This window comes from Eurosta solidaginis, chromosome 3 (assembly GCF_040869045.1).
Source record: "Eurosta solidaginis isolate ZX-2024a chromosome 3, ASM4086904v1, whole genome shotgun sequence".
NCBI lineage: Eukaryota > Metazoa > Arthropoda > Insecta > Diptera > Tephritidae > Eurosta > Eurosta solidaginis.
The window spans coordinates 174,678,260-174,692,374 of record NC_090321.1 but is presented as its reverse complement, the minus strand read 5'-3'; the positions used below and the strand labels follow the sequence as shown (position 1 = coordinate 174,692,374).

Sequence of the window (14,115 nt, the reverse complement as noted above, 5' to 3'; positions counted from 1 at the left end):
CATTAAGGTGCTGGCCCGACCATCTCGGGAACGATTTATATGGCCACATTGAACCTTCAGGCCATCCCTCCCTCCCCAACCCCAAGTTCCATAAGGAGCTTAGCGTCGCCAGAGCCTCGTCTGTTAGTGAAACAGGATTCGCCGCGGATAGGTGAGGTTGACAATTGGGTTTGGAGAAGCTATATGTTGCGCTACACAACCCCTTGAATCCCAGAAATGTCCCTATTGTAATGCGGTGTGAAATACCTTTCGTTTGATACCCATATCGGCATATATCATGGTATTTTTTTTTAAATTTCGAATAGGTGGCAACCGTAAATGGCATCCCTACTCAGATATGTCCCTATTGTAATGCGGAGTGAAATACCTTTCGTTTGATACCATATCGGCATATCTCATGCAATTTTTTTTTTTCGAATAGGTGGCAACCTTGTGCAACATTTTGAGGGGAAACACCTAGGTAGAAAGTCTTAGAAGGTGATACATTATCTCTGTGCCAAATTTCATTTAAATCGGTTGAGCCGTTCCCGAGATCGTTCGGTTACACAAATATACAAGAATTGCTCGTTTAAAGTTATAAGATTAGTTCCTAAATTTATGTATGCATATGAGAATAAAAGTGAACCCTAACAATTCGATATTGTTCTTATTGTTCACTTTGTCCCTCTGCCACCAATAAACTGAAAACGAGTTTGTATTATCCCATAAACTTTATGAATGTAAAACAAACTACCTGCGAAAACTTTTATTACCGATCATGAATGATAAGGAGCGATAGAAGTTTTTTACTTCTGTTATGTTTGGTTTAACTGTTCTAAAAATGATTAATTTTTATATGAATTTATCATTTTCCAAGGGCCGGGTTCGTTATTTTTGTAAAATGTGTATTTTATATTTATATTTAAATATTATACATAGAATATAAATTGAAAAAACAAAGTTCATAGGCCGTATAGGCGTCGATTTCAAAGCCCATGACGGCTTATCAGCGATCCACACATTGAAGGCTTGACGTTTTAGCGCATCAAGCCATCAATGCACTTTGAATGTTTCTATTTGTAACTCATTTTCTACGTTTTGTTGTCTTTTATTCTCTTACCACTCTTTATGGGATAATAGCACCTGATTGGCGCACTCAATTGACGGTGTGTGGATCACTGATGATAAACCATCATGTTTTGAAATAGTCGGCTATACGGTATATGAAGTTTTTTTTTTTACTCTAACTTTTAGTGACTTATATCGAGTCGGATTGTTGTTGTTGTTATCGGATTGTTTTGCTTGAAAACTTTGCTCTCTATCTTTAAAACCAGAAAAACACGATAGGTTAGGCTGCACAGAGGCCGTTACGTAAGCACCTCACTTAGACAAAATATGCCAGCAGTCTTCAGAAGTTTGTTCAACGACCAAACTGCGAGATCATACCAAGAATGTCAGGATCTGTGTTTTAAAATAATATCAGAAAAGATATAAAAAAATGTTCCCCTTTTTGCCTTACCACATATTTTCAAAACAGATGTTTTTTGTTTAATAGATGACAACGAAAAAATGGATATAGGTTCTACTATAACAACTAGCGGTGCCAATGGTAAAAATAGTAGAACAGCCAGTGGGAGCACATCTTCCCTATCCAATACCGATACAGCAAGCAGAGCTGGTAGTGGTATTTCCAAATCTGATGTGCCTGCTGAACCACATGATAAATCTCCTTCAATAACTATGCCATCAACCGGTAATCTATTAGAAAATCTTAAAAGTAATGCGCCATCAATTGTAACGACATTGAGCAATACTCCGACTACAAGTGGAGCTGATATTAATGTAATTGCAGTATCAACGCCCATTACTACATTGACAGTGGGCGGAAAAGATTCTAACGTTTCGACGCCTGCCAAAAGTCAAACAATCAATAATACAGCTATTGATGATGTCACTAGAAATGCTTGCCGAATGTCAGCTGAAGTTATAAGTAATCTCAACGCGGCGGTGGTAGTATCCGGACCATCTGCAGTATCAGCGGCGGCGACGAAGTCAGAAAGTAAAATCACAACGAGTAGTAGTTTAAGTGGTATAAGTTCGTTGGATAATGTTCCTCCACAAAAAAGCGAAACAACAGCCGGTTTTACTACTGCGGCGTCATCATCATCTAACATTACAACAACACAAGCAGGCCTATTATTGAAAGATGAGAAAAGCAACACAGCAGATAACATAACCACAGCTAGTACAAATCAAACATCATCAGCTGCTGGTCAGGAGCAATCCCATGGAGGTATTAAATCTGCTGATGATATTAAAGTTGAAATTAAGGAGGAAGTTCAAGATATCGACGTGTATATTAAATTCCCGCCCCATGCTATTAGCAAGCATTTGGTAAGTGTCTAAAATAAATTCTCAAAAGCTAGACAATCATTGTTATAGTTAATACTTTTAAAAATACAGAAGCGACTTAGCGTCTTGAAATTCGAAATACAAGCGAAGCATAACCGACACTATTATTCTACTTTCAGGATGAAGCGTACACACTCTTCTTTGCCAACAATAACTGGTATTTATTCTTACGTTTACATGCCATTCTCTGTGATCGTTTACGTACAATGTATGAACGTGCCCACTTACTGACCGCCGAGGAGGAACGTCAGCGCGCCAAGCGCCGAGAAAGCACAGCGACAGCATTAAGACTGAAACAGAAATCTGAAATACAAGTTGAAGACTATTACCCCACATTCCTTGAAATGCTCAAGAGTGTACTTGATGGAAATATGGATTCCAATACATTCGAGGATTCGATGCGAGAAATGTTTGGAATACATGCCTTCATATCTTTTACGCTCGATAAGGTACGTATTTAATTTTACATATTTATGTTAAATCACTCTACTTAATTGCACATATTTATTTTGTACGTTTTTCAGGTGGTTTCGAATGCTGTACGTCAATTGCAAAATTGCGTTACTGAACGTAATGCAATTGAGTGCGTTGAACTCTTCCATCAAGAACAAAAAAACGGTGGTGCCGGTTGTTATTGTCGCAATGCGCCTAAGAATTACTCTAAGGAATTGGCATATCAACGTAAAGCAGAGACCAGTTTACACGAAGAGAACTGTTTTAAAGTGTTAATTGTTAGTACTTTATACATTAAATAAAAATCATGCATTGCCATATGTACATATTTACTCACATATCTGGTAACTGATCATTTGTTTTCTTGTTTTTTTTTAGTATAAAATTGACTGTCGGATAACAATTGAATTGCTCGATACTGAAGTGGAAGAAACGGAAAGACCAGTAAATAAAGTGAAATCATGGAATAAATATGTTGATCGCTTGACCAATCAAGCAGGTGTTAATAGTACTGCTATTGGTCAAAATGTGATGAGCTCAACGAATTCAATCACTAATAGTGTTAGTAATATTGTGGCAAATGTCGGTGCAACAAATAATTCTAGCAATGCAGCTAATTCAAATACTTCAGGCGGCATGCCAACATCGAGCGGTGTTGACGATGCTAATGGCTGCGAAATTAAGGTCGAACGCATGGATGATGATGTATTGGTAAGTGAACAATTTTTGACTTTATAATTAGGCGTAGGCATTTTTTCATTTAGTTTTAAAATTGTTTCTCAATTTTATTTTAGATAAGTAAATTTAAGTTTTAAAACATTCATTTTCTTTATATATATACATATCTTTGGTAAAAAACAACCGACGGAGGATTTATTTTATGTAATTTGCTGTAAATATTTTTATGTCTAATTTTTAAGCTGTAATGCCAAAGTTCTTTTAAAGTGATAATTTTTTATAAGGCACATTTGTAGGCAAAACGAAAAAAAAATTCGAAAATGTTTTATTTAAACACGTTATATATTTTAATTCGTCCGAAAATAGTGTTATTAAAGCAAGCAGAAAAAAACGGCAACAATAAAATAATAAAACAAGTAAAAACCATAATAGAAAAAATGAGAAAAGAAAGTTATCAAAATCGCAGAGGAAAAAGAAACAAAATATTCGTCACCTTGTTTTTGGCTGGCTTGAGGTCCGATTTTTAAATTAAAAAAGTAAAAGTACTTTTTGATTGTACCAATATATTTCGGTTATCCACGGTAACCGTCTTCAGGGCTGACTATAAAAAGATATAACATACAAATAATAACAATTTTTAACATCATTTGACAATTGTTTTCGCCTTCCTGATTGACAGAAAGTAGGTTAGGTTGAAGTGGCTGCCTCCACTGTCTAAGCGGAGACTCACGCTACCACGCGGGGGCCCCTATTTCCATACTTCCGAAGAATATTTAGACCCCAGTAAGGTTTAACCAGCGCGTTTGCCTGATGAAACGTAAGATGTCGTTTGTGTGTGCAGATTCAACAGAAAGTAAGAAACGTTAAGGGCGAACGAAAATGATAAAGAATACCATTGATAGACGAAATCGTTTGGTGGCTAATCGTTCTTTTGAGCTATCGTTCGCAATACAGAATGAAGCCCTTATTCTTACTACTTATACCAACTGAAGCTATATTTATTTTAATAACTTTTTAAGCGTCAAGCTTTCTTCTTTCTCTTATAACTTTTAGCATTGTCGATAAGAAATTATATTTACAGTTTCCTATTGGCAAATATCAATAATTACTATTTATTTAAGTATCGCTTTTCACTTGAAATATATTGTCAGTCTAATATATAAGGTTATAAATTCTGTGTACACAAATATCGCTTCCCGCCTAAAAACGCAACAGAAGCAATGCGATAGCTCTTATGCTGGCTGGCAACCGCACACAAAATGCTGCTGGTAACCATAGCAAGGGTGGTTGTGTGCGTATCGGGTGATTGTCGCTTGCCCGGCCACCACACAAACAGAAAGCATCAAGCGCCATTTGTATTGAAAATTCGTCGCGTGCAGACGTAAACATGTCATCGGATGACGATTTTTTATCGCTTGTAAATTTTGTGAATTTTCATAAAAATGTTTGAACTTTTTTCAAAGAATTTTTTCGAGTATGCAGTTTTGCAGCTTGTTCAATTTTAATATAATAAGATGCTAATCTTAAGCCACTAAAAATTACCTTATTTTTTTTTCCATCCGACCTTTGCATTCGTAGGTTTCAATAAACCTCAACGTAAAATATTTTTCTTCCGTGAACTTGCTCATTTCACGTACTCACAAAACTAACACACTAATGCATGTCAATCACGTTGGCAACGATCAAATAGACCAGATGTCAAGCGAAAAAATCTAAAAAATTTGATTTTCATCAACGCGAAGTCGACAAGTACGTGTGAGCATGACCACCGCCGATCGCCCGTTGCTATGGTTACCAGCAGCATTTTTTGTCCATTGCCAGCCAGCATAACATAATTCATATTTTTGTTCCGCAATAAGCCAACCTCGCTTTACACGATTGCATTAGTGCAATGTAGCGCCTTTCGATAAGCGTCTTTATCTACTCTTAGACCTAGTTTACATATAACGAGATTATCTTCACTTTCGTACTTAACTCATAATTGTTAAATATGTAACAAGATTTCCCATATAAATTCCTCCCCTCTATAATCGGTAATTGTGAAAAAATTTTAGAGATGCGGGTTTTTTCATAGAAAAGTTTCACCGCTAGAATGTAATCTCTAATTGGAAGCACAAAATAAATTAATCGTGAAAATTTTACAGAAAATACTCTAGTTCCCAGGGTGTAAACTTGGTCTTACACTATGGTATTTATCATTTTGTATTTTCAAGTAACTATTTGCCTCGTTAGATATTAGCTAAATTGTATTTTTTTTTACTCTTTGCTGCAATTGCAAAATACACAATATTCTTGTAAATTTTGCGTTTTTGTCTTTTTTTGTTTTTAGTCTTATTTGGAGTGTGTTTGGTTTTTCTTTGTGCCATGGCTTGCCATTAAGTACAACTTTCTTCAATTCTTAAAATGGAAGTGACTATTCGTCCGGAGATTTTGTTTTCGTTCGGAATAAAGAAACGACAGAAAGAACGTATTTAAAAACAATGCATATTGAAAGTAAAGAAATTCCGGAAATAGCAATACAAACATTTTTAGACGAATAGGAACAGCATTTTATAATTGATCAACTCGCTTGAAATCACTAATTAATGCTTTTCATTTTTTCGATTTTTTCGATTTTTTCGTACCAGGTCAAACTCCCCAACAAGGCATAAAATCCATAACTCTAAAAAATCATATTGTTAAGTTGAAGCTATTATTAAATTTTTCATAATTAACGTAAAAAAAGTAAATAAGATAATTTGCTTAAGGGATTAAGATACGAAAGTGGTATATAAATAGAATATAACTCCTACACATAAATATGTTCATACATATTGTTGATACATGTGATTTGCACAAAAAAATCGAAACAATCAGATTTTACACACGCAAATTCAAACTTTAATTGAAAAAAAAAAAAAAAACAAAAAAAAAAAAATAAGTAAATAAAAGAAATACAGAAATTAAAACACCAAAGCACATTACATTGATCAATAATATTTTCCCCCAGCGGGTTAGGGGGGGGTCAGAATATACCCGCGGTAGGTATGCCTGTCGTAAGAGGCGACTAAAATACCAGATTCAAGGGGCTGTGTAGCGCAACCCTGCAGGTTGCCAGCGCAACATATAGCTTCTCCAAACCCAATTGTCAACCTCACCTATCCGCGGCGAATCCTGTTTCACTAACAGACGAGGCTCTGGCGACGCTAAGCTCCTTATGGAACTTGGGTTTTGGGGAGGGAGGGGATGGCCTGAAGGTTTAATGTGGCCACATAAATCGTTCCCGAGATGGTCGGGCCAGCACCTTAATGGTACTGTGGTACCGGAGCGTACCGGATCTGTATCCGGCAAAGGACCATCACATCGATAACACTCCCCAAAGCCTTCGGGGAGCAACCTTATCGCTACAACAACAACAACAACATTGATCAATATGTTTGTCTTTTTAGTTTCCATCCGAACAATATCAGATAATACAAACTTATTATTTTACAAAGTTTTTTGGAAATAAATGTCGTAATTTTTTGTTATCTCACGATCTGTTTAATGATTTTATTAAGTTTTTTTTTCATGATATGCTACTCTCATCAGTATTTAGCCTTTTTTAATTTTGAATTTAAATTTATTTTTTAAATTTTTTGAAAGAACTTTTATGGCATTGTGGATAAAACAAGTGTGATATCTTATCCGTCAACTGCCTGACAGGATGTTCAATATGGCGGCGCATAGGGCCGGCTATATTCAGCGGGTGATAGAAAGAGATACAGAATGAGACAGCGATAGACAATTAAAAATCAGGTGATCCATTCTATTTGTAATTTTGACGTCTATGCAGAAGGTATCACATTTGTTTTATCCACAATGTTTTATGCATAATGTAATGGTAGAAGGTGGCGGAAGATTTGACAGCTGTCATATCTACCGCCCTTAGCTCCAGTGAGCTCCAGGTTGTATTTTTGAATCACAAGAAATTGGGCATAAAAGGGGGGGGGGGGGGGGGGGGCCCTTTTTGAAATGGTACTTAAATTCCTACTTTTTCAATAAAGATAAAAAACAGAAAGGAGTGTATTTAGATTGATTTTTGCGCGATTTAATCATAAAAGTTATGAAATGAAGATTGCTTTTTTAAAATTTGAAACGTTTGCAGCTTATAAATTTCTTTTGAACACATCAATTTTGCTGGTAATATCCTAGGACAGTGGTCGAATGCTAATAAACGATCAAAAATGCCGGCAGAGGTGCCAAAGGACATGTTTTTACTTCGGTATCAATAACCTGAAAGATTTCACTAACGTCAAAAGATATTTGCAAAAAAAAAAAATGTTTAAAATTTTATAGACAAAAGTGTTCTGCGAAAAAGAGACCTACCTCCGGTTTTGGAGCGGCCCGGGGTCACTGCTCAGATTATTGGTACCGAAGTCAAAACGTGCCTTTTGAACACTTTCTCGACATTTTTGGACGTGTGTTAAGAGTATACTCCTCTTCTGGAGTATTAACTAAGGTAGTTACATAATGGGAAAATATATTCAGCACACAACAGGAGGACGGACAAGGCAGCAAGTATACTAATTTGGTGGAATATTAATTTAGGTTCTGGCTTTAGTCTTGATCCCTTAAACCTGAGATGTTTGAGCTTTGACAAAATCCGTTTTTGGCCACGTAACATTGAATTCGACGCTGCGGCAAACTGTAGGCAGGGGCTCCGGACCCGAAGAGATCGTTTACATATCTGGCCAAGGCTTCGCTGACAGTAAAGATACCAAGAGAGCTGCTACAACTTTTCAGATGCCCGTTCGGGACATCGCCATGTGTATGTTCTAACGAGCATATTGTTTTATTACATAGTTTTAGCGAAGTGTTTACATAAATAAGGTGTAATACGACAGTTTTGGTGTTCTTGCACATTTCTCGAAAGTCTTCAGTAGCGCTGCACAGGCGAAAATTCTTGTTGGATATGACGCAAATTTAAATAGTTTGTTTTAACATAGACCTGTTTCAGTTTTTTTGTAACAAATTAAAAATAGTTATATAATGGAAACATCAATAATATGAACGCAATATTTAAGCACGACCTTACTTATGGAAGGCCAGACCTAATATACCCAAATAATAATCTCTGTAATTAAATCCGGTAAAGGTCCATCGATATTCACCTACTGGTTTAGATGAAAAAAAGTACTAAAACTACCATATTTTACTCCTGAAAAATACAAAAAAACAAACTTTTTCGGGGACAACATTGGTGAAAAATTTTCAGATAGCCGAATGACAGAACAAAGAAGAATTTAGAGCGAGACAATTGACGGCTTACTTCACCTGGTTATTCCACCATGGTAATTAATTTCAAATAAACAAAATTATTAAGTGAGAATTGTCACACGTTTGATTGATGCACAAGTCAACACAAAATGGAATTTCAGAAAAAAAGTGATGCCGTTGTACATTTGTTCAGAAAAGGCGATTTGTATAGTTTTACATACATTTTTGCTCTGAATATAAAGGGAGTTTTCTAAAGCGACCACATTCTTATTTCTAAGGGCGACGAAGATGGCGACGTTAGAGAGGAAAGCTGGTTACATGCGTCACCTTCTATAATTCCATCATGGTTTTATGGGTCCAGCTAGACAACAACTTCACTTGACATGAAAAAAATTAACAAGTAACAACTGTATGTGACAGTGAAATTATTTTTTTTTTACATTTTTCATTGGTTGCTCTTGGTGCATATATTGGCCTATAACAAATTTTTTTTGTAAGGACGTCACTGAATGGAGGATGCGGGTGGCCAGTTGTTAGACTTCAGTCACATTAGAGATCAAGTTAATAGTACGCATACTTCTCAAATATGAAGCTTTATTTCTCAACAGTGGGTAACCTTGAGCGTTCTCAACCAAGAGGGCAAAAAATCCTGTTTCTCAAGTTGGAAAAAACTTAGTTCTCAACTTGTTCTCAAGTGTGACTCTCTAAGTGAAAAATATGATTACAACTGCAGTATTTAAATATGAAAATATAATAACGATTGATGTTGGCTTTCAACATGAGAACTATGGGAGTTACAGAATAACTTGATAATGATGTTGGATATCCACTTGATTCAGGTTTAGGCTTTGTATAAAGACAGTGCAAATACTGCAAGTTTTATTGAAGAAGATATAAAGCAAAGTTTAAATTTCTTAAGATTTTATTAAACTCTAAATAACTGGCTGTCACATCTGCACATCTGTCTTTGAATCTCTTTCCGATAAGGCTGTACAACATTCGGCTGGGTATTGAACCAAAACAATTTTTTGTAGCGATTTATCCATAAGCAAACCTATTTTCTTCGTTTTTCGAAGTTAGCATCCAAAAGATATATTGGCTTCAGAAAGTTATGGGTAAACACCGTTAGAGAGTGTGATCAATTCTGGTTTTTCTTTTGGCTTCTTCACCGACTGATTTTTCATAGTTTTCCCGTATCGCGAATTGAAGAACAAGTGTATGAAAAAAAGTGTACAGTTACCTTAGTAAAACTTAACATTTGTATTTAAAAGCTGCTAAAACTGCACAAGTGATAAATAATACTGTAGTAGTACAGTCCGGAAGCCTTATAAATAAATAAATACAAGGGGCGATATATCTCCTAACATGTTTGGACCGATCTTGTTTTCCAATTTGTGTCGTGCTCCTTTTAATTTTTTATACTCAGTTGAGCAGAGCTCACAGAGTATATTAACTTTGATTGGATAACGGTTGGTTGTACAGGTATAAAGAAATCGAGATAGATATAGACTTCCATATATCAAAATCATCAGCATCGAAGAAAAATTTTATTGAGCCATGTCCGTCCGTCCGTCTGTCCGTTAACACGATAACTTGAGTAAATTTTGAGGTATCTTGATTAAATTTGGTATGTAGGTTCATGGGCACTCATCTCAGATCGCTATTTAAAATGAACGATATCGGACTATAACCACGCCCACTTTTTCGATATCGAAAATTTCGAAAAACCGAAAAAGTGCGATAATTCATTACCAAAGATGGATAAAGCGATGAAACTTGGTAGGTGAGTTGAACTTGTGACGCAAAATAGAAAATTGCTAAAATTTTGGACAATGGGCGTGGCACCGCCCACTTTTAAAAGAAGGTAATTTAAAAGTTTTGCAAGATGTAATTTGGCAGTCGTTGAAGATATCATGATGAAATTTGGCAGGAACGTTACTCCTATTACTATATGTATGGTTAACAAAAATTAGCAAAATCGGAGAGCGACCACGCCCACTTTTAAACAAATTTTTTTTAAGTCAAATTTTAACAAACAATTTAATATCTATACAGTATATACATAAGTCAATTATGTCAACATTCAACTCCAGTAATGATGTGGTGCAACAAAATACAAAAATAAAAGAAAATTTCAGAATGGGCGTGGCTCCGCCCCTTTTCATTTAATTTGTCTAGGATACTTTTAATGCCATAAGTCGAACAAAAATTTACCAATCCTTGTGAAATTTGGTAGGGGCTTAGATTCTAGGACGATAACTGTTTTCTGTGAAAAGGGGCGAAATCGGTTGAAGCCACGTCCAGTTTTTATAGACAGTATGCCCTTCCGCTCGGCCCTTAACACGATAACTTGACCAAAAATCGATATATCTTTACTAAACTTAGTTCACGTACTTATCTGAACTCACTTTGTATTGGTATAAAAAATGTCCGAAATCTGAGTATGACCACGCCCACTTTCGATATCGAAAATTACGAAAAATGAAAAAAATGTCATAATTCTAAACCAAATACGAAAAAAGGGATGAAACATGGTAATTGGATTGGTTTATTGACGCAAAATATAACTTTAGAAAAAAACTTTGTAAAATGTGTGTGACACCTACCATATTAAGTAGAAGAAAATGAAAAAGTTCTGCAGGCCGAAATAAAAAACCCTTGAAATCTTGGCAGGTATTACATATATAAATAAATTAGCGGTACCCGACAGATGATGTTCTGGGTCAAACTGGTGCACATTTTGGTCAATATCTCGAAAACGCCTTCACATATACAACTACCACCACTCCCTTTTAAAACTCTCATTAATACCTTTAATTTGATACCCATATCGTACAAACTCATTCTAGAGTAACCCCTGGTCCACCTTTATGGCGATATCTCGAAAAGGCGACCACCTATACAACAACCACCACTCCCTTTTAAAACCCTCATTAATACCTTTAATTTGATACCCATATCGCACAAACACATTCTAGAGTCACCCCTGGACCACCTTTATGGCGATATCTGGAAAAGGCGTCCACCTATAGAACTAAGGCCCACTCCCTTTTAAAATACTCATTATCACCTTTCATTTGATACCCATATCGTACAAACACATTATATAGAGTCACCCCTGGTCCACCTTTATGGCGATATCTCGAAAAGGCGTCCACCTATAGAACTAAAGCCTACTCCCTTTTAAAATACTCATTATCACCTTTCGTTTGATACCCATATTGTGCAAACGCATTATAGAGTCAACCCTGGTCCACCTTTATAACGATATCTCGAAAAGGCTCCACCCATAGGACTAAGTCCCACTCCCTTTTAAAATACTCATTAACACCTTTCATTTGATACCCATATCGTACAAACAAATTCTAGAGTCACCCCTGGTCTATCTTTATGGCGATATCTCGAAAAGGCGTCCAACTATAGAACTAAGGCCCATGCCCTTTTAAAATACTCATTAACACCTTTCATTTGATACCCATATCTTACAAACAAATTCTAGAGTCACCCGTGGTCCACCTTTATGGCGATATCTGGAAAAGGCGTCCACCTATAGAACTAAGGCCCACGCCCTTTTAAAATACTCATTAACACCTTTCATTTAATACCCATATCGTACAAACAAATTATAGTCACAGTGACGAGTGACTGAACGTACACGTTCCGTTCCACTTTCATTCGAACACAAACTGGCGATCGTATACACACAAATTTAATTGAAAATGTAAGACAATTGTTAAAATAGATGAATAAGTAAAGTACAATAAGAAATGTCAAACTCTTATTATTAACAAAGGTCGAAGTCAAACAAGCTTAATCCACGCCAAAAGGAAATAATGACGGAATTCATGGCGAGATACCCGCTTTGGTATCGGCTTGCTTCAAATGTAACTTCTCCAGAAAGTAACGAAAAGCTTCTTAAGTTAAGCGAAATCTCTTCAAGAAACTGCAATAATTTTTTGTTACAAAGATATAATGCATAAATGATATGCTTACGCTTTATTCGATAAGTCCACTGCACTCCCTTAACCGCCTTCGGACTATCTTTTCATCGCCTTCGCTATTACTGGAGCTCAAACAAAACAATAAAATTTTATCGATCGCAGTTATTTACTTTATTTTTTATATTTTGGCAACCCATTTGACAGTTCAAAATGTATTGTGAGCTACAAATACAATCCAACCTAATGTGGATAGTAGAATTTATTGTGAATTGAAAATAAATTACGTTCCGTTTGCTATCATATGTTATAATCCCATTTTGTTTATACGTGTGACGTATCACGTAATTTTCTTCGTATGGTTGCCGATCCGTCATCGTATGTTACGCTTTGGGCTCTGTTTTTTTTTCTTCGTAAAGAGTTTTAAAACTCATTTGCTTAAGTTTATAAGCAAGTTTCAATATGTGTAGTATTGGGTGCTATATTGTTTCTTTCGCACTGTACAATAAGCATTCTAAAATTTTACTTCACACCACATACAAATATTAGGTACATAATATTAACGCTAAATACATTAAGTAAAATAATTTTATAACATTTAATATTCTTAAAAAAAAGCAATTTGAAAAAGTAGTTGAATGTTGTCAGTTTTTGTTTTTGAAATGTAGGCAATCTTTAAACTTAAGATGACCATGCCAAATACATAGATGATAGCTATTGGTGATTACTTAAATATATACAATTGTTTTGATAAGAATACCAACGGTCTTTTTTAATATCATTTGGGAAAAAATTAAGGTATTTTTGGATAAAAATAGAACCAACAGAGTTAAGTTATAATTTTCTCAATACGCAATACCAACACTTGAAATAAGCTAAGGTAAGTATACAAATTTCGATGCCGAAGATAAATAAGCAGGCCGACATTTTTTAGATCCTGCGCTGAATTATAACCATAGCGTTATCTCTTTTTCCCATCAACTCTGAGCCACATAGTCTTCTATGAGCCGTGACCGAAAACAAATTTTTAATCACATTTGTTTTTGTCTTATTGGTCGAAACGAAAAAAGAAGTAAGCAATTTATAAGCAAAAATTCAATAAAAAAAAACAATCAATTGTTTAAATCTAGCACTCCCTGGATTTTAATCACCCTTATCGCGAAGTTCACGCGGAAAAGTGTTCGCCTTCACTTCTTTTGTTCGGGTGAACTTTTTCCGCCTATCGGCAATTTCGGGCGAACAAAAGTTCACTTCGAAACAGCTGATGCTCTATTGTGAATTGGCAGTGAACAAATAATTTACTTACAATTGTGTAAATTTTGTAATCAAGCATATATTTCCTTAAAATACAACAAAAATAAAAATAAAAAATGTATAAAAGAATGTTTAGTATTGAAATTAGGTTGGTACTAATTGA

The 14,115-nt window shown here is 35.4% G+C and overlaps 1 protein-coding gene across 1 annotated transcript in view; it reads left to right on the top strand.

The window, feature by feature from the left end:
* Window positions 1-14,115, top strand: part of Sin3A (SIN3 transcription regulator family member A) — a 127,872-nt gene that overhangs the window by 100,046 nt on the left and 13,711 nt on the right. Inside the window, 4 exon segments of the mRNA XM_067773904.1 lie at window positions 1,535-2,373; window positions 2,511-2,840; window positions 2,916-3,122; window positions 3,223-3,555. Of these exon segments, the coding sequence (XP_067630005.1) occupies window positions 1,535-2,373; window positions 2,511-2,840; window positions 2,916-3,122; window positions 3,223-3,555 (1,709 nt within the window).